General features: G+C 37.9%; 1 protein-coding gene across 1 annotated transcript in view; it reads right to left on the bottom strand.

Annotated features, from left to right (window-relative positions):
• OXCT1 (3-oxoacid CoA-transferase 1) overlaps nt 1-21,746 on the bottom strand; it is a 159,965-nt gene that overhangs the window by 62,731 nt on the left and 75,488 nt on the right. Inside the window, exons 10-13 of the mRNA XM_040262424.1 lie at nt 20,692-20,786; nt 18,938-18,986; nt 11,339-11,411; nt 10,653-10,728 (exon numbers count right to left, since the gene is read on the bottom strand). Of these exons, the coding sequence (XP_040118358.1) occupies nt 10,653-10,728; nt 11,339-11,411; nt 18,938-18,986; nt 20,692-20,786 (293 nt within the window). The remainder of the gene's footprint in view (nt 1-10,652; nt 10,729-11,338; nt 11,412-18,937; nt 18,987-20,691; nt 20,787-21,746) is intronic.

Raw genomic sequence — 21,746 nt, forward strand, 5'->3', positions numbered from 1 at the left:
GATACATTGCTTTGAATGTATACTGAAGCAAAGTTCACTAGTTTGCACTGTGTGTGTTTACTTGCTCAGCTGTGTCTGATTCTTTGCAATACCATGGACTATAGCTTGCCAGGCTCATCTGTCCATGGGATTTCCCAGGCAAGAAAACTGGAGCCATTTTCTTTTCCAGGGGATCTTCCCAATCCAGAGATTGAACCTGGGTCTCCTGCATAGCAGGCAGATTCTTTACCATTTGAGCCACCAGACTGAACTGGATCCTTTAATTTTAGACTCACTACTGAGTTTGGGAATTAAAGTAACCCACTGAAAGTTTATTATCTGAGAAAGAGCTGACACAGAGGGAAAGCTTCCTAAGTGAATAAAGTTAATCGTACCACAGGAGATAAAAATTGCTGTGCTTTGCTTTCATCCCAAGTGTAAGACTCGTTCAACATATCAGAAACAAAACACAAACACACATGTTCACACACGCTTACTTGTTACAGTTGGTCTCTTAAGACACATTCACAACAGAGAATAGTCACCATCAATACTGCTTTTTAAAATGATCAAAGACAGCAGTACTGGAAACAATATTTGATAAAATATAATAAATGCTAAAAGCCAAAAGGAAGGCCTCCAGATCAACAACAAAAAAAAAGGATTAAGTGCCCCTCCAGAAAAATAAGACATTGCCTGCTCTTTAAATAGTCAAGGATGCAGTTTTTAAAGAAATGCAAATAACAGATTAGAATAACAAGAAAAACAAACAAATAAAAACTGATACCAGTGTTGATGATAGAGTGAAAACAGTATGAGTGTAAATTGAGATAATCTTTTGACAAGAATTCAGTAAGTTTCAAAAGCCCTAAAAATTGACCAAGATGTTCTATTACTAGGGATTCACACTAGGAAAATCATCTAAGAACTATATAAAGACCAAAGTTCAAAAATATAATTAATGGTTTTAAACAATTAGAAAATCAGACAGGGACTTCCCTGGTAGTCCAGTGGTTTAGAACCCACCTTGCTGGGAGAAAATAATAGCAAGTGAAACACCTGACAAAGAATTAATCTCCAAAATATACAAAGCAGCCCATGCAGCTCAACACCAGAAAAACAAACAACCTGATCAAAAAGTGGACAAAAGACCTAAACACACACTTCTCCAAAGAAGATATACATATGGTCATAAACACAAGAAAAGATGCTCAACATCATTCACTATTAGAGAAATGTAAATGAGGTACCATTTCATGCTGGTCAGAAGGGCCATCATCTACAAAAAAAAAAGTCTACAAAGAATAAATGCTGGAGAGGGTGTGGAGAAAGGGAACCCTCTTACACTGTTGCTGCTGCTAAGTTACGTCAGTCGTGTCCGACTCTGTGCGACCCCATAGATGGCAGCCCACCAGGCTCCTCATTCCATGGGATTCTCCAGGCAAGAGTACTGGAGTGGGTCACCAGTGCCTTCTCCACTTATACTGTTGGTGGGAATGCAAACTGGTATAGCCACTATGGAGAACAATGTGAATATTCCTTAAAAAACTAGAAACAGAACTTCTTTATGACCCAGCAATCCCACTGCTGGGCATACACTCCAAGGAAACCAGAATCAAAAGAGACACATCTACCCCAATGTTCACTGCAGGAGTATTTACAATAGCTAGGACATGGAAGCAACCTAGATGTCCATCAGCAGATCAGTGGATAAGGAAGTTGTGATACAAAAAAAAAAAAAGGAAGTTGTGATACATATACACAATGGAATATTACTCAGCTATAAAAAGGAATGCATTTGAATCAGTTCTAATCAGGTAGATGAAACTGGAGCCTGTTATACAGGGAGAAGTCAGAAAGAGAAAGACAAATACTGTATATAAATGCATATATATGGAACTTAGGAAGAGGGTAATAACAATCTACATGCTGGGCAGAAAAAGACACACAGATGTTAGGAACAGACTTTTGGACTCAGTGGGAGAAGGCAAGGGTGGGGTGATTTGACAGAACAGCACTGAAACATGTACACTGTCATATGTACAACAGATGACCCATGCAAGTTCAATACATAAAGCAGGGCATTCAAAGTCAGTGCTCTGGGACAATCCAAAGGGATAGGGTGGGGAGGGAGGTGTAAGGGGGGTTCAGGATGGGGTGGATACATGTATACCTATAGCTGACTCATGCTGATGTATGGCAAAAACCATCACAATATTGTAATTATCCTCCAATTAAAATAAACTAATTAAAAAGAAAATAGAATCTACCTTGCAGTACAGGGGACACAGGTTCAATTCTTGGTCAGGGAACTAAGATCCTACATGGCATGGAGCAACTAAGCCCACATACCACAACTAAAGATACCATGTTTTGCAATTAAGACCCAAAACAGTCAAATAAATACAAATAAATAAATAATTTTTTTAAAGAAATACAGACAAAAAATAGAAAAAGCATCTTTCAGACATCAGAGAGCAGGCAGTACAGGACTGTGGTCTCTGTGAAAAGGAAAGCCAATGAGATGGGCCCACAACTACCCCAGGCTACTGTCTAGAGAGTTTCCAGCCTGCAGTGCAAGGAGGGGAAATCAGAAGTCCAGCTGCCTCATTTGGGTTGAGATCTCTGATCAACTAGAATTTGACTTGAGATCTCAAAATACCAGAGGTGAGCTTGCTATACAGAGAGAGAGCTCAGAAGATTTGCAAAAGGTGAACTCAACTTGTTTACCAGAGTAGTAATGTGTATATATTACAAGAAAAAATTATCCGAGGCCTGGTGAAGAATCACTAGAAGTATTAGGTGAAAAATGTCCAGAATTCACACAGGTCTGAGAATAATTCACATTCCCACTAGCCAGAGGGGAAATGTCATGGACATCAGGTAGTGTCCTCAGAAAGAAACAGTATGAGTAGTGGGGCTAATTAGACTGAAACTAAAGGCTGCTCTTAAGCTCTCAAAGAGCTTAAGAGCAAATTTTCCATAAATTAAAATAAATAAATAAATAAATAAATAAAAATTGTTTTAAAGCAAATACTGAAAGAATCAACCTGAGTAACATCTGTAAGACTTGCATTAAAAAAAAAAATCAAAGGATGTCTTTCTAGCAGACAGACAGTAAGATCAGATGGCATTCTGAATTGATGTAAAGGAAAACTGAAGGAAAGAGCAAATATACAGGGAAAATAGACAAAATATACAATTTATATACATAAATTATAAACAATATTTTTCTCATGTTCAATCTCTTTAAAAGAGACTTGACTGTTTAGAGCAAAATAATAACAAAGTACCATGGATTTATGGGGCTTCCCAGGTGGCACTAGTGATAAAGAATCTGCCTGTCAGTACAGGGGACATAAGAGACACAGGTTCGATCCCTGGGTTGGGAAGTTCTCCTGGAGGAGGCTATGGCAACCCACTCCAGTATTCTTGCCTTGAGAATCCCCATAAACAGAGGAGCCTGGCAGGCTACAGTCTACAGAATTGCAAAAAGCTGGACAAAACTGAAGTGACTCAGCACACATGCATGCACCATGGATTTATAACACATGCAGAATAAAACATATGACTAAATAGCAAATAAGATAACACAGAATATAAGTTTATAGCTGTATGGTTCTTTCATTATATATTAAGTGATATAACTTGAAATAGACTGTGATAAATAAAAGATGGCCTGTATTGCAAACCTTGAGGGAACCACTAAAATATATATAAGAAAATAAGTCAAGACTGGATAAAAAAGCAAAATCTAACTATATATGTTAACTGCAAAAACTCACTTAAATGTAAAGACAGGTTATAGGTAGAAGAAGGGGAAAATATATACCATGCAGAGTGGTTATATTAATATTAAGACAGTAAGCTTCAGAATAAGAAATATTATCAGAGATAAAGAAAAATATAATTTTTTTAAAAGGTCAATTTGTTAAAAGAATATAACAATCTTAAGTACTACTGCAATGGAGCTGTAAAATATACGAAGTAAAAAGTGATATAACTGAAAGGAGAAATATACAAATGTACAATTATAACTCAAGATTTCAATGCTCTTCTCTCAGTAACTGATAGAAAGGCACAGTAGGCATGAACCACACCATCAGCCTACTTGACCTAATTGACAGTTATAGAACACTCTAGCCAACAACAGCAGAATACACATTCTTTTCAAGAATGGAAACAGATGGAACAGTCAAAAAGACAAATTATATTCTAGGCTGCAAATACATCTCAAACTTAAAGTATGTACTCTGACTTCAAGAGAATTAAACTAGAAACTAGCACAAAGTTTTGTGGAAAATCACCAAATATTTTGAAACTAAACGACATACTTTTAAGTAACCAATAGGTCATGGGAAAAAACCACAGAAGAGATTTAAAAGATCCTGAAGAGAATAATAATAAAACAAAATAGACAAAAATTTGTGGGATGTTACTGATACAGTGCTTAGAGTGAAATTTAGAGCTTGGCCCTTAATACACATATAATAAATATTTGTTGAATGAATGAGCTAACTTAATCCCCAAAGCAAGCACATGAGTTAAATGTTATCATTTTACAAATGAATATATCAAGGTTCACCTAATTTGTTCAGTTCAGTTCAGTCGCTCAGTCGTGTCCGACTCTTTGCGACTCCATGAATCGCAGCATGCCAGGCCTCCCTGTCCATCACCAACTCCCGGAGGTCACTCAGATTCACATCCGTCGAGTCCATGATGCCATCCAGCCATCTCATCCTCTGTCGCCCCCTTCTCCTCCTGCCCCCAATCCCTCCCAACATCAGAGTCTTTTCCAATGAGTCAACTCTTCACATGAGGTGGCCAAAGTACTGGAGTTTCAGCTTTAGCATCATTCCTTCCAAAGAAATCCCAGGGTTGACCTCCTTCAGAATGGACTGGTTGGATCTCCTTGCAGTCCAAGGGACTCTCAAGAGTCTTCTCCAATACACAGTTCAAAAGCATCAATTCTTCGGCACTCAGCTTTCTTCACAGTCCATACATGACCACTCACTCACATCCATACATGACCACTGCAAAAACCACGGCCTTGACTAAACAGACCGTTGCTGGCAAAGTAATGTCTCTGCTTTTCAATATGCTATCTAGGTTGGTCATAACTTTTCTTCCAAGGAGTAAGCATCTTTTAATTTCATGGCTGCAGTCACCATCTGCAGTGATTTTGGAGCCCCAAAAATAAAGTCTGACACTGTTTCCACTGTTTCCCTATCTATTTCCCATGAAGTTATGGGACCGGATGCCATGATCTTAGTTTTCTGAATGTTGAGCTTTAAGCCAGCTTTTTCTCTCTCCTCTTTCACTTTCATCAAGAGGGTCTTTAGTTCCTCTTCACTTTCTGCCATAAGGGTGGTGTCATCTGCATATCTGAGGTTATTGATATTTCCCCCAGCAGTCTTGATTCCAGCTTGTGCTTCTTCCAGACCAGTGTTTCTCATGATGTACTCTGCATAGAAGTTAAATAAGCAGGGTGACAATATAGAGCCTTGGCACTCTCCTTTTCCTATTTGGAACCAGTCTGTTGTTCCATGCCCAGTTCTAACTGTTGCTTCCTGACCTGTGTACAGATTTCTCAAGAGGCAGGTCAGGTGGTCTGGTATTCCCATCTCTTTCAGAATTTTCCAGTTTATTGTGATCCACACAGTCAAAGGCTTTGGCATAGTCAATAAAGCAGAAATAGATGTTTTTCTGGAACTCTCTTGCTTTTTCCATGATCCAGCAGATGTTGGCAATTTGATCTCTGGTTCCTCTGCCTTTTGTAAAACCAGTTTGAACATCTGGAAGTTCATGGTTCACATATTGCTGAAGCCTGGCTTGGAGAATTTTGAGTATTACTTTACTAGCATGTGAGATGAGTGCAATTGTGCAGTAGTTTGAGCATTCTTTGGCATTGCCTTTCTTTGGGATTGGAATGAAAACTGACCTTTTCCAGTCCTGTGGCCATTGCTGAGTTTTCCAAATTTGCTGGCATATTGAGTCCAGCATCATCACAGCATCATCTGTGATGACAGAACCAGTTCTTAAGCAAGGCTTCCCTGGTGGCTCAGATGGTAAAGAATCTGCCTGCAATAAGGGAGATCTAGGTTCACTCCCTGGGTCAGAAAGAACCACTGGAGAAGGGACTGGCAACCCACTTCAGTACTCTTGCTTAGACAATTCCACAGACAGAGGAGCCTGGCGGGCTGCAGTCTCTGTGTGCATCCTAAGTCACTTCAGTCGTGTCCGACTCTCTTTGACCCTATGGACTGTAGCCTGCCAGGCTCTTCTGTCCATGGAATTCTCTAGGCAAATACTGGAGTGAGTTGCCATGCCTTCCTCCCAGGGTATTTCCCAACCCAGGGATCAAACCTACATGAGATGCAGGTTTTGCACTGGCAGGTGAGTTCTTTACCACTAGTGCCCCTTGGGAAGCCCAGCTTACAGTCCATGGGGTCGCAAAGAATTGAACACGACTGAGCGACTGACATGACTGAGCGATTAATAACACTTTCACTTCAGTACTAAAGAACAGGTATATCTAACCCCAAAGTTCTGTAGTTTCTATTACATTACACTGATGGAGCAAAAGCACTGCTGAGTAATCGTTAAAGTACACATATTTCCCACCTGTCCTTTTTCCTTGCCCATGGTTTGCAGCTGCCTGAGCATCGGGACGAATGGACAAGACACCAACTTAAAACAACTATCTAGATTTGTATGTTTGTATCTATCCATACAGTAATCTTTATATTTCTATATCTACACCTACAGTTTAATATACGAGCTACACTTCATGCATCTAAACCATGAGATTAAATGTTGAGCACAAGCTCTTCCCCTCAGCTGTACAAGTAGGAAGACTAGAGAATTAGCTTGTTTAAAACAGGCATCATATCTAAGAGACCAAATCAATGTTATGCACTCATACATATAGCACACATGAATATGATGTTGATTTGTGCTTAATCTTCTAAAATGCACAAAGAAATGAAATATATGAGGGAAAAACAAACACCTAAACGTCCTATTCGTGTTTGCCCCAAGAATCCCTCGTTTCTGTTCTCCCTGTGTAGAAGGAGCAGGCCCTTGGCTGTTACGTTCAGCTCAGATATAGCAACTTGTCCAGAGGGCAGCTGTTGCATCCCTTTAATAACCAGCTCCCATAGTAGGTCATACGCATCTACTTCCCCTCACAAGTCTATCATCTATAGCAGCTGTTTCCCAGAAATAAGCATTAGAAAAGGCAGACCAGCTCTGGATGGAGAGTCAACAGACTACACATCTTCTCATACTTCTGCAGCTAGGGTTACCATCATCAAGGAACTAGAAAGAGCCAGTCACAGTTCTGTCACATTTTCTCTCTTTGTATGTTCAGGGCAGAATTTTCAAAAATCTGTGAAAACAGGACCCATGCTGCATACTAAGAAGCTATTAGAGGATAAGACAAATAGCATCCACACCATTTGCTTGCCTTAAAAGCTTAAAATTTATTATAATCTGACATTGTAATGATTGATGGAGATGCTACAGTGCAGAGAAACTCAAGACTTTACAACCATTGAAAGATTATTAAAAACTCAGTAAAAAGATAAAAGTAAATGAAAAATGATAAAATAAAGCTGAACCCTTCAGCGCCTTGACTGCCAGATCTTGCAATAAAAATATATCTAAATTTTATAAATCAACATAAATCTTTAGGGCAAACAGAAATAGATAGCTCACTGAAACTACATAAGGAGGCTAGGCTGTTATCCATAACCAATAAAAACAAGAAATGTGTCCTCAGATCTGGTACTTGAATATGAATTTGGATACACAGGTTTTACAGTAAAATAGTCTTGCTACACCAGCGTTTTTTGAGGCAAATATTCCCTCTCAATGTTAAGCAACAGTACAATGAAGAAGTTAAAAATAATAGCCACTATTTATGGAGTGCTTTGAGTGTTCACTTTTCATTTTCTTTTCATTTAATCCTAACAAAAACATGTACTTCAGATTGTGTAATTTTTAAGGGGTAGAGCTGAGATTTGTATCAGATCTCTTCCAAATTAAAGCTCATGGTCTTGACTGTTAAGCTATCTTGAATCCAAAGGAAGCAAAATATATACCATGTATCACATACAAAGAGTCCCAGAAGTGATTATCAATTACTAAAAGAACAAAAGAGGGCTTCCCTGGTGGCTCAGGGGTAAAGAATCTGCCTGCCAATGCAGGAGACAGGGATTCAATCCCTGATCTGGGAAGACCTCACCTGCTGTGGAGCAACTGAGCCCATGCACCACAACTACAGGGCAAGCACTCTAGAGGCTGAGAGCTGCAGCCACTGAAGCCTGTGAGCCTAGAGACCATTCTCTCCGACAAGAAAAGTCACCGCAATGGAAAACCCATCCACTGCAACTAGAGAGTAGCGCTCACCACAACTAGAGAAAAGCCTGCGCAGCAATCAAGACCCAGCACAGCCATAAGTAAAATTCTAAAAGAACAAAAGAAATGCTCATTCAGAAAAGACACTATTAATTTCCATGACCAAAAGAGTGGAACCAGACACAAGAACACTTTTTAAGCTTAATTTTTCTCCATACCCCTTCAGAACTCCAGAGTTCTCTATTGTTGCTCCACTAGATCCAGTCCTTTGCAAACACATGATCTCCAAACCATATTAGGAAAATTACAAAGTAATAAACACTGATGTTTTAATCATTCACAGCAATCTTCACAGGATATGTAAAACCATGACACATGTTGGAAAATCTTTCCTACAAATGACAACTACATAATGCATACTCTCACCATGAGAGCTTCCAGTCTCACTGTGTGCTGCGGCTGCTGCTGCTGCTAAGTCGCTTCAGTCGTGTCCAACTCTGTGCGACCCCATAGATGGCAGCCCACCAGGCTCCCTCGTTCCTGGGATTCTCCAGGCCAGAATCATAATCATTTAACCAATGTTAAATCATAATGAAAACAAATTGTATAGTAGCTTGTTGAAGATGCCCAAGTTCCCTGAAAGCAAAAATATGTTGGACTTGTTTCTGTGATTTTAAAACTCACTAATAGTCCAGAGAAATAGACTCTACTTTGAACTCTCTTGCTTCTGTTCATAGTAACCAATCCTCTTCCATCCTCTGCCAGGCATCTCCAACTTCTCCTTCTTAACTTATCAAATAATAACAACCCATTTATCTAGCATATACTGTGTCAAGCTCTAAGATATGTATTATAACCTTAGAGTCAGGGCTAAAACTCAGGGCTTGCTATTTTATGCTCCTTCTACTACCCTCTATTAGCATTTTTCTAAAATTTGAAAAGAGAAATACACTCTTTCTACACAAACATTCCTATAATGTATCAATCTGACTTACTGTATAATGCTCAGGAGACCCCCTGATTTCTTCGAAGCCTCCAAAAGTTGCCAACTCTTATAACTATGGCTAATTTAGAATAACAATATAATCCATAATTTGCTAAGTGTTCTTACTATTAATGGGTCAATGATATTTTCCCTTTACATTTTAAATATGATTGATGATCATTCTTTAATACACTCAAACTTGGTTTTCAAATGTGGTTACATATCATCACCATATAGGTCTGCTTTTAAAATGACCAGTTCCCAGGTTATATTCCAGATTAAACTGGAAATTAATGATGGGCCAGAGGCATCACCATTTAAAAAAATTCCCAGGTGCTTCCAATATGCAACCAAGTTTGAGAACCAGAGCTGTAATAATAACTGAAAATTTAAAATAATGTTTCAAGAGATCATAGTTCAAAAAAGCTAAACTAATACAATCTTTACCATTGTTATCAACTACATTAATTCACCCTCCTCAAAAAATGAGCAGGAAAAACTAAGAAATTAAAAAAAAAAACACACACACCTTTCATTATAGAACACCAACCTCAGTTAAACAAAATATTTTCTAGCTCAACCTTCAGAGAAACACATAGAAACCTTTAAAGATACACATTAAAAGAGTAACCTGAAAAAAAATGAGCTCATAATCATGGATACTCATTGTTGTTTGCCTACACATATAAAGAACCACACTCTGGAATGTAAAAAACTACACTCATAAATCAACTGATTATAGTCTTTTTTCCAAAGCTAATTTCAAGAGGTTTCTTCCTTGATGTGGATCGTTAGTAAATGAAAACTGTTTGCATTTCACAGACATGTTTAAATATCACAGGTTTTGTATTCGGTAATAGAAGACAATGTGATTGAGTATTCATAGGGTCACACGACTAATCAAGAGAGGATTTTACCCACCGTGAATAAGAAAGGAATACAATTAACATAAAATTAATGAACATATTCATGATCTTTTTAGTTATAATAAATATCTGTATTTCTTACTTTTATCAGAGTATAATTAACCCATATTTTTTACCTCCTGAGGAAGTTCTCTGTTTTTCTAGGAAAAATTATGCTTTGACTCTGATCTTACCTATTTTTAGTTCCAATTACATAGTAAACTGGCAAAGCTAAATATTTTTCAGGAGAATTAGAAATTTGATTTTTATTAAAATTTGAAATAAATACATATTACAATATCTCTGTTTGTAACAATTATATTTGCACTCATAGCAATCTGACAAGATTTTTCTTAATATTAATACTTCAAAAACGATTATTCTAACCCAGGCATAATTCAGAAGAAAACATGCCTACTTACAGGTATCATCCAGTTAGCCAGGTCACCATATTTGGAAACCTGCATGGCTCCTAGCATTGTTAGATTGACATGTCCCCTGAGAAAGACAGAGAAGAAATATAAAGCAAACTTCCATGTTTTATGTCCCTTCTGCTTGAAATTGCCAGCAATTACATAATCCTACTCCCTCTGCCCCCAAATATATTTCTTTCCTCCACCCAACACTTGATTTCCAAATAGACTGGCTTCAAGCTAATGTAGAAAAATAACTATTAAGAGTTCTTTTTAAAAATTATAGCTTATATTGTCTCCAAAAACAAATTAAAAACAGGTGTATACAGTGAGTTTGTTTCCTTTGGTAAGGGAAAATGTAGCTCAATTTGAAGGCAAACACTAGCTAGAAAATGAAAACACAGTTTGTAGAAAATGTTAGGATCCTCAGAAAGAGCCTCAAAAACGTTTACTTCAGTTTAGCTGGCACACAGACACATATTCCACTTTAAAGGTTCTTTTAATAATCGCAGGCTGCATGTTCCAACTGCCAACATTCAATGTGAATAATTTCACATCTTGGTGCAGCCAAGCAAGTCCATGATCATTTTCTGGCTGGGAGAGGTGGTTATGTTTCGGAGTCTTGTTAACAGACTCAGGGATGACTCAGCTCATTCCACACCGTGGGAAACATGAGGAGCTCCATTATTACATACCCTCTAATCATTGCAAATGATTCATCGCTGGAGAAATAAGAGGCTCCTGGAAGAACAGTAACTGTTTCCTTGCCTACACACACACAGACACAGGGAGAACAAAAGAAAGAAAAGGCTATTAGATTTCTAAGAGTGGAAATCATGGTGGAGACAGAGGTCTGTACCTTCTCTATTTCATACAGAACTAAGTGTCCCTTAACCGAAACACAGCAACAACAGGGGTATGGGGGGACACAATGGGAACTGTCAACCTACAAAGACAAGTGTTTCGTCACTAACATTGTTCAGATTTGCCCTTGCGTGGGGATAATGAAAAGCAGACCAACTTTTCATTTTATTATTGTTTTGAAATTGTCTACAGAAAATGGACTTCTCTACTGCCTATTATTACATAACTATCCCTGTCTCCCACCAGACCCAGTCCCTTCACAAGTCCCTATTAAATGCTAATAGGAGTAAAGAAGAAAGGGGTTCCTGGGATGCACCTGTCAGAACCCAATGCTACTGTAAGTGACTGGACCGAAACATTGTAGAATAAATATGAAGAAATACTGCTTGAAGGGAATGAAGCAGGAGATGCTTCTCAAATATTTCTTAAAAATCAATGAATAATCTAGAAAGAGAGGTTCCACCTAATTCCTTAACGTCACTGGATCTGAATCTCTTCTTTCAACCTTTCTCTCTCTCTCTCTGCTTCATCTTTCTGCCCTTGCTTCAGTAAATTTCTATTAATAACTAGAAAAGGTCCTCTTAGAAGGACCTCTCCCAACACTTACATCCCATAATAAAAACTCAGAACTAGAAAAGTTCTTCAAGGTCATCCAATCCCTACACAAGCAATAATATAACCTAACTCAAACCTGAGCTGCTTAGTTCTTGTCACCTGTCTATTCAGGAGCTTGAGGTACCTAGGAGATGCTTCTGGTCTCAACAGAAAAGTGTTCACGTGCCACTCTGCCAAAGGTTAAGTCAACTGTCTGAGAACACTGCATGCCACTGCCCCAGTGTAATAGGGCAGACAAGAAGACGGGGAAGAAAAGTGATTCCAAGACTGGAATAGAGCAAAGCTCTTGGACACAACAGGACCAAAGTGATCTGACTGTGCCCAGATGTGCAATAGCTGTCCCCTCAACTTCTCAAGTCACATCCAAGAGCTAACTTCACCAACATCCCCCTCCATCTGAGCTCAAATATAGAGCATGACTATCTATATCATGCTGAATTATTTATTGACCCCCAAAAGTTTGATTCTAATCAAAGGAAACATTCTCACCTCTTTTAAAGGAACATAAAGCTGAAAAGCTTTGGAAAATACTTTCTGGTATGGTTAATAAGGGCTGGCTTGTAAACAGCATGTAAGATTTGGAGGATTAAATGAAATCATGCATGTAAAGCCCTTACTCTAGGACCTGGCACAGAGAAAGCACTCTGTGAAGATTAATTGTTAATATTATTTTCATTGTTACTCCTCACTCCAAACCTACTTGTGAAAAAGACAATGCCATCAACCCTCTAGGGATAAATGCTACAAGGGCAAGCAATTAGCTTTTATGATACGGTTATATACCAGCGTGTGAAATCCAGGTTTCAGGACAAGCAGAATACAACTAAGCCTTATCCTAACACCACTTTCATGTCCAGAAAATACAGTTCCTCTCCAGTCCTGTGAGATGGAGAGGCAAAGAAGAACTTGTAGGCGGAAAATGCAAAACAAACAAACAAAAATTTCAATTCTTTGTTTTCTATGTGATAAATCAAAATGACTTCTAAAGGGCTATCTCTACTGCTGGCAGTACAAAGAAGACATTATTTACCACTTACTGTAAAGGAAACTCTGAGATCAATGCACACAGAGCTTCCGATCGCCCCATGTGATTTATCAAGGATAGTATTTTTTAAAGAGCCCAGAAAATAATTCTTATGAAAGTTATTGTCAGGCCCCCTGTTATATATTCTGGCATCTTATAAATATATTCTTTGAAAAAAAAAGTTATGGAATTTAGAAAGATGGTAATGATGACCCTGTATGCAAGACAGCAAAAGAGACACAGATGTGTAGAGCAGACTTTTGAACTCTGAGGGAGAGGGAGAAGGTGGGATGATTTGGGAGAATGGCATTGAAACATGTATACTATCACGTAAGAAACGAATCGCCAGTCTATGTTCGATGCAGGATTAAAAAAAAAAAGTTAATTTTCATCTTTAACATCCCAAAATCTAAATAAAAATAGGGTATCCTAAAGTCGATATCAATGCTTTTCAAATATAGTGTCCTAATTTGGTTAAATAATTATACTCAATAATACAATCAATATGTTAAAGAAAAAGACTTTCTTATTTGGCTTTTCCTAATTATTTGTTTCCTTCAACTTTCCCCTGTATATGTCTATATCCTCTCATGATATTCAGGCAATAGAATTATCCAATTTCATGGTTATTGACTCATTTGGCTCATGACATAACATGCCATTCACTCAATATCAAGTAAATGTTCACTCTGTGTCTTAAACAAAATGCAGATGCCCTAAACAAATGGTTCTCAAATACTTATCAGAATCACATGGAGGGCTTATAAAAATACCGACTGTTGAGCACAACTCCCAGAGTTTGAGAATTTTCATCTCTAAGAAGTCCCCAGTGATGGGGATGCCAATACTGTGGCTCTGAAAACCACACTTTGAGAACCACTGCCCTAAGCAAGGGCTTCCCAGGTGGGTAAAGAATCTGCTTGCAATGCAGGAGATACAGATTCAATCCTGGATAGGGAAGATCCCCTGGAGAAGGGCACAGCAACCCACTTCAGTATGCTTGCCTGGAGAATCCCATGGACAGAGGAGCCTTGAGGGCTACAGTCCATGGGGTCACAAAGAGTCGGACGTAACCGTAGCAACCAAGCAAGCATGCACGCCCTAAACAAAAGGAATACAATACCCAGCAAGAGATGAATATACACAAATAATAACAAAGCAAAATGTGGTATGCTTATGAGATGCTAAATGTGTTGTGGGTTCAAAGAAGAAGCACTTCTGAGCCGCAAGAGGATTTGGAGAGGACAAATGAACTAGGACTTGAAGGATAGGCATTACCGATAAAGAGACAGGGATGAACAAGGAAGAGAGAACGAAACAAAAAAGAAAGGGCATTGAAAGAGCTAAGACATGGAGGAAGGAAACAGATCGAGCAGTTCAGTATGGGTGGACTTAGTTATAGTGAAAGATAAATCTGGAAAGGTCAGTCACAACCATTCAAGAGATCCTGAATGCGGTACTGTCTGTACTTTAGACTGCAGGCTTGTAATTCTTCAGATGTGGCACACAGACCTCCAGAGCAGATACTACTGATGCTGGGGGCTGGAAACTGCTCTGATTATTGCAGGAGACTTAACAGCATCCCTGACCTCTGCATACTAAACGGCGGTAACACTGGCACTCCAGACATGATCAAATGTCCCCAGAAAGGGGAAATCACCCCTCTTTCCCACTTAAGGCCACCGCTCTAGAGGCACATGGCAGGAAACAAGGATATTCAAAAGCCATGAGATTAACATGGTTCTTTCTAAGTCATTGTTATTTAGTTGCTAAGTCTTTCTAAATAGTTTCTTAATCAAAAGGTAGGGAAGCCTGGCATGCTGCAGTCCATGGGTTCACACAGTCAGACACGACTTAGTGACTGAACAACGACCAAGAAGAAGTCATTAAAATATTTTGATATTAAAATAATAAAAATATTAAGAAATAAGAAAGAATGCAAAGTGCTCATTAATATGAAAGCTAACATGAGATTTATTAGAAATTTCACAATTGCACTAGGATGCTGCAAATCTTCCTGAGACCTCAGAAATGTTCTAAATGCTGCCTTCTGCACCCTTGTAAATTCTCAAGTTATCAGTGGATGTAGCTCAATGTGCAGAGAAGAAGGCCTGGGGCCAAGAGCAGGAGACTACATGTGAATCTGTCCCTAGCAACCTGATCTTGAGCACATCACTTCACTTTTCTGGGCTTCAGTTTCCCAACGTGTATAAAAAGTTTTCACTTGAGGCTCAACTTTCACTTGATATGTTGATCATATATGTGAAAAAATATGCTGTAAATTATGTGGTTCTATACAAGTGGTCATTCATTGTTACATAACCATATAAAATTATTTAGAAAAAAGGATCCTTAGAAATAGTTCTAATTATTATTCTAATACACATTTTTTAAAATTTTATTTTTACTTTATTTTACTTTACAATACTGTATTGGTTTTGCCATACATTGACATGAATCCACCACGGGTGTATACGAGCTCCCAATCCTGAATCCCCCTCCCACCTCCCACCCCATATCATCTCTCTGGATCATCCCCATGCACCAGCCCCAAGCATCCTGTATCCTGTATTGAACATAGACTGGCACTTTGTTTCTTATATGATAGTATACATGTTTCAATGCCATTCTCCCAAATCATCCCACCCTCTCCCTCTCCCTCAGAGTCCAAAAGACTGTTCTATACATCTGTGTCTCTTTTGCTGTCTCACATACAGGGTCATCATTACCATCTTTCTAAATTCCATATATATGTGTCAGTATACTGTATTGGTGTTTTTCTTTCTGGCTTACGTCACTCTGTATAATCGGCTCCAGTTTCATCCATCTCATTAGAACTGATTCAAATTTATTCTTTTTAATGGCTGAATAATACTCCATTGTGTACATGTACCACAGCTTTCTTATCCATTCATCAGCTGATGGACATCTGGGTTGCTTCCATATCCTGGCTATTATCAACAGTGCTGCGATGAACATTGGGGTACACGTGTCTCTTTCAATTCTGGTTTCCTCGGTGTGTATGCCCAGCAGTGGGATTGCTGGGTCATAAGGCAGTTCTATTTCCAGTTTTTTAAGGAATCTCCACACTGTTCTCCATAGTGGCTGTACTAGTTTGCATTCCCACCAACAGTGTAAGAGGGTTCCCTTTTCTCCACATCCTCTCCAGCATTTATTGCTTGTAGACTTTTGGATCGCAGCCATTCTGACTGGTGTGAAATGGTACCTCATTGTGGTTTGATTTGCATTTCTCTGATAATGAGTGATGTTGAGCATCTTTTCATGTGTTTGTTAGCCATCCGTATGTCTTCTTTGGAGAAATGCCTATTTAGTTCTTTGGCCCATTTTTTGATTGGGTCGTTTATTTTTCTGGAGTTGAGCTGCATAAGTTGCTTGTATATTTTTGAGATTAGTTGTTTGTCAGTTGCTTCATTTGCTATTGTTTTCTCCCATTCAGAAGGCTGTCTTTTCACCTTACTTATAGTTTCCTTTGTTGTGCAGAAGCTTTTAATTTTAATTAGATCCCATTTGTTTATTTTTGCTTTTATTTCCAGTATTCTGGGAGGTGGATCATAGAGGATCCTGCTGTGATTTATGTCGGAGAGTGTTTTGCCTATGTTCTCCTCTAGGAATTTTATAGTTTCTGGTCTTATGTTTAGATCTTTAATCCATTTTGAGTTTATTTTTGTGTGTGGTGTTAGAAAGTGATCTAGTTTCATTCTTTTACAAGTGGTTGACCAGTTTTCCCAGAAACATAACTCTCTGTCTTTGTTCTAACAGATTTCTATGAAAATCCTTTCAAATGAACACAAACAATGGTTCTGAAGTTCAAAGTATTTCCCCTCTAACTTAGTTAGCTCCAAAGTCAAAAACATCATAAATCCCAAAAAGGACTTTGATGAAAGAGACAGAATACTATTAAACTGATTTGCAGCCTGGCTTCCCAAAAGCAATGAATTCTGGTTTTACAAAGTACTTTAAGATTATATATGTTATTTCAGAAGTTGAAATCTAAAACTGGTGGCTTCAATAGGATTGAGCTACTTTTAAGCTCAATGGAATCAGAAATGTCTACTATCCAATGATGTCACTGAAAAGATTAACTACTTTCCAAAGAAAGTGGGTTTTATGAGCTCAAGCCTGAAATTTGGAAAATGGAGTTATTCATTTTGCAAATAACTCACTAACATCATAAATTAATTAAACCAAGCAGCAAATATTTTCACAGATCAATGAGCTATTGCTAAAGGGTACAGTACAATTAAATCACAGCCTTGGTTAAATGTCATTGCTTTATCATAGTGCGCCTTTCAGAGTTAAGTCGTATTAACTAATTCAACTATTCAACCAGAAGCTGTTTTACTTCCAAAACTCCTGAGTATTAAACATCAATTCTACTTGGCAGCTGGCCTTTATATTCAGTTCCTGTTGCTTCTCTTCAGAAATTTACACATACTATTTTTGAACACAAAGTAAGAATTATACTTTTGTGGGGGTAGGGTGAATAGAAGTAAAAGAAGGATAAAGAAAATCATGCTGGAATATAAAAATTAGTTTCTTATGGGAAACTCCATTCTAAGGAAAATCAAAATCTTTTGTTCCAACATGGTGGCAGTATTGCCTCATATATGGGCAATGATGGAGGCCAAAAGATTTTGACAGGCTAGAGTTCCCAATTCAAAAAAATTCTGTATTTATCACCTATATCATTAGGTTGCAATGAGTAGCAGAGTACATCCTTAAGTATGCTTGAAGTTTTGAAGGATGCTCTGCTAACCACCATTCTTGCCTGGGAACTCCTACAGACAGAGGACCCTGGCCAGCTACAGTCCGTGGGGTCACAAAAGAGTTGGACACAACTTAGCAACTAATCAACAAACAACTACTAACTCTGATGTCAATTAGAGCAGCAATCCCCAATCTTTTGAGCACTAGCGACTAGTTTCATGGAAGACAATTTTTCCATGGACCAGAGGGTAGAGGGAAGATTTCAGGATTATTCAAGCATATTACATTTATTGTGCATTTTATTTCTATTATTATTACATCAGTTCCACCTCAGATCACCAGACATTGGATTCTACTGGTTAGGGACCCCTGGATTAGAGGACAGAACATATCACCCACAACAAAAACCCCAGAGCCCCAGATCTTGGTTTTGGCTGCTACTATGGATCCACTTCCCACCTTCTCATCATGAGAAGACAGATCTATTTCAGCCTGGGGTCTGCCAACTGGAGGCACAAGCAGGAGATACAGCAGAGGAGACTCCCATTCTCACCCTCACCCAGGTTTCTGCAAGATGTTTGTGTTCCTCCACAAAGACCCTGGTTCCTGTCTGGTGACCCACTCCCACAGTCGCCCCTTAAGGCCCAAAGGTGATTAAAACTCCCTGTGGTACTTCAACATCCTTTCTGGCTTGCCTTAACTCTGTTTATACCCCTGTAAACCATCCTTTCCTTTAATTCTTGTTACCCCACCTGAGAGCATTCTCTGTGCACAGTCCGGATGGTGCCTGATTGACCCACTAAAGCTCCTGCCATTTCATGTAGCCCCTCCTGCAATTTCTCCTATATCTTACTCTGCCCTAAATAGGGGAGACCTCTGATGGGCAAGCAGACCAAGATGGCACTGGGAAGGCTTCTCTCACCTCCTCCCTGTAAAGTACAGTGCATATTCTCCAGGAAACATCAAAGAATCAAGCCCAACTCCTTACTCTAACATCATTTAGCAGAGAGCGAAACTAATAGCAACGGAAAATGCTGGAAGAACATGTAATGAGTTATTTTACCTGCATTGATTAGATCTGCATCAACTTCATTTTTTAATGGGTATGGACCCTGTCAAATAAAGCACATGTCCAGTTAGGAAAAGAAGTTTCTCACTGAATCACACACTAAAACTTTAATGCAAACAACTTCGTTTAAAACCTTAGGAAATGATTATCAGAAGACTTGAGGTGAACCTTTTCAAAGTAATCCTGATGTTTTCACGGCTCTGTTTCTCACATTGATTAGTCTTTTCTGTGCTAATAAGTGTGATCGGGTAAGCAAAAAATAGTTTCTTCAAACTACCAAAGTCTGAAAGAAATGTTAAGCTATTGGAAATACAGGTCAATAAAAAAGTAATTATTTAGTATCTACTATGCAGTCTATGCTATAGTATATCAATGCTGCTGCTAAGTCACTTCAGTCATGTCCAACTCAACGAATACAAACCAAATGGCTACTTTATTGAAGAAGCAAGTCTCATCTTTTTGATACCCTTCTTGTCCCTTTGACTGGTAATCCTAAGTTTTTGTTTTTTATGTATCTTTATAAACCATCTCTAATAACTTGAATAGGGTGAGCAGTTTCATAACATAACATATATTAAACTAAAAGAGAGGAAATAGAAAAAGAGAAAAGAAAAGTTCTAAGTTAGAGCCAAGAAAGAGGAAATAGTGGCTATGAAACTTTAACCATACTTTCAAAAAATGGGATCAAAAATGTATTCTTTAAATAAACTGAAATGGTAACTAATGTTTTAGACCTGTGTAAATTTTTCTTTAAACAGTGGTCATAGTTATGCATATCAACTTATTTCCTTTGTTTTCAAAATGAGGGCTCTGATCACTCTAGATAATCTATAAGGTACCTGAAAAATGTGAGTCTTTGCAGTATGAATCTTTTTTAATCCAGACTATTACCATTTTTGTGTTTTTGAAAATGGTCACAATCATTGCCTCAGTCAGAACCAACTATGTTCATGACCATAATTGATATTTTAAATGCTGGATATACATTTTCCATATGTATGATCTGTACTGCATTAACAGTTAAGATCTACTGAGAAACAATAGAAGATTAGGAATATTATAAACTGTCAGACTATAAGTAATCTCTGCCATAATTATAAGTAAATAAAAGTTATTCAGGAAGCTAAAGTATTTAATTTTATTTTATGTTAAATAAATATTAAAATAAAAGCAATGGTCAACTTCTATGAGAATACTGAGCCCATTTGGAAAGTTATTCTTGAGAAAGGGAAAATTCTACCCTTTTGAACAACATGGCCTCAAAATGATTATGACATGAGAACTTTTCAAATTAGCCAACTGCAAAAAATGTCCTGTTCTAAAGGATCAATAGAAATGTTACTCTTCAGTTTCTCATGCTGAGACTTGCTGATTTTTACTTAATGTAGAATTATTAATAACCTTCATTATCTTGTGCAATCACACAAAGGTTAATAAACAGTTTACCTGAACAGGCTGGTGTGAGGTCTCTGAAGTGGGTGTAATAGGGGAGATGGACGCTCATACAGTGATAAATGAGGAGTGATTGAAAAGCTCATGGAGTTGGGAAACTACCATCTACTCCATAAAATATGACAGGACATGTTCCTAAGTACTACCACTTAATGGGAAAAGTTAAACATTTTATTATGAGGCTAAAGAGAAAGAAAAATAAGATTGGAAAATCTAAGCTCTAAGAAGACTGCACTATATAAAATATCTTATTTTCCATCAAGACTGGATAAATAAAACTTTAATTTCTGTCTTACCAAACCCAGGACTCCATTTTCACTTTGCAGATGGACAGTCATATTGGGGCTGATATAGTTGCTGGCCAGAAGTGGTATTCCTATGCCCAAATTGGCTGGAATAAAAGATGTTAAGGTCCAACATGCAAAAGGTAGAGAGATTATGTCATAAATCTTCTACATGAATAATCTGTACAGAACATTTAAAGTCACTTTTTCTGAATGTATTCTCCCACCATTCTCTAGGTATTATTTTGTCATTTTTTCAAAAAGAAAATCTCTCAAATAATCACAGCTTTCGCCATGAAGGTACCAAAGTAGTGGCTTCAGAAAACTAATCAAAAGGTCATTTTTATTGTAAGACACATTTAGCAAGTTTTTGGACTGTATTACGACTTATATACTATGTATTAGGACTAATGTATTATGATATATGTACTATGACTGCTGACTGATGTAACACAGCCTGAGCTTTGTTTAAAAGCATTTTTCACTATTCAAAACTCCAACTGAGACTAAAAATGATTAAAATATTCTACAAGGGGTGTCTGTGTTTGAATTTTAACAAAGTTTTCTGACAACACCAAAACGTCTACCTCAATTGTATGGATTCCTTTGGGTCACTGTAATAACATCCATTGGTAACTGAATCTTCTCTAAGACATAAAGAGAACGGTGGGGATGCTTAAGTTTCAGTGAATACATCTGAGACCATCTATTAAAAAGAAGCTATGCTACAGCATCAAAGTGCTAACTGATTGGGATTAGCAGATGCCAACTATTATATACAGAATGGATAAAAAACAAGGTCCTACTGTACAGCACAGGGAACTATATTCAATATCCTATGACAAACCATAATGGAAAATAATCTGTAAAAGAATCTATGTATGCATAACTGAGTCACTTTGCTGTGCAGTAGAAATTAAATACAACACTGTAAGTCAACTATACTTCAATAAATTTTTTTAAAAAGAGCTAACTGAGGCTATTAAACCTTCTTCAGACATCAAAGTCCTGACTTGTATGCAGTGGTATGAACTTGATCTTGCCTCTCAAGATCAAAGCAGCTGACC

Source organism: Oryx dammah, unplaced genomic scaffold, assembly GCF_014754425.2.
Source record: "Oryx dammah isolate SB20612 unplaced genomic scaffold, SCBI_Odam_1.1 HiC_scaffold_20, whole genome shotgun sequence".
Lineage (NCBI taxonomy): Eukaryota > Metazoa > Chordata > Mammalia > Artiodactyla > Bovidae > Oryx > Oryx dammah.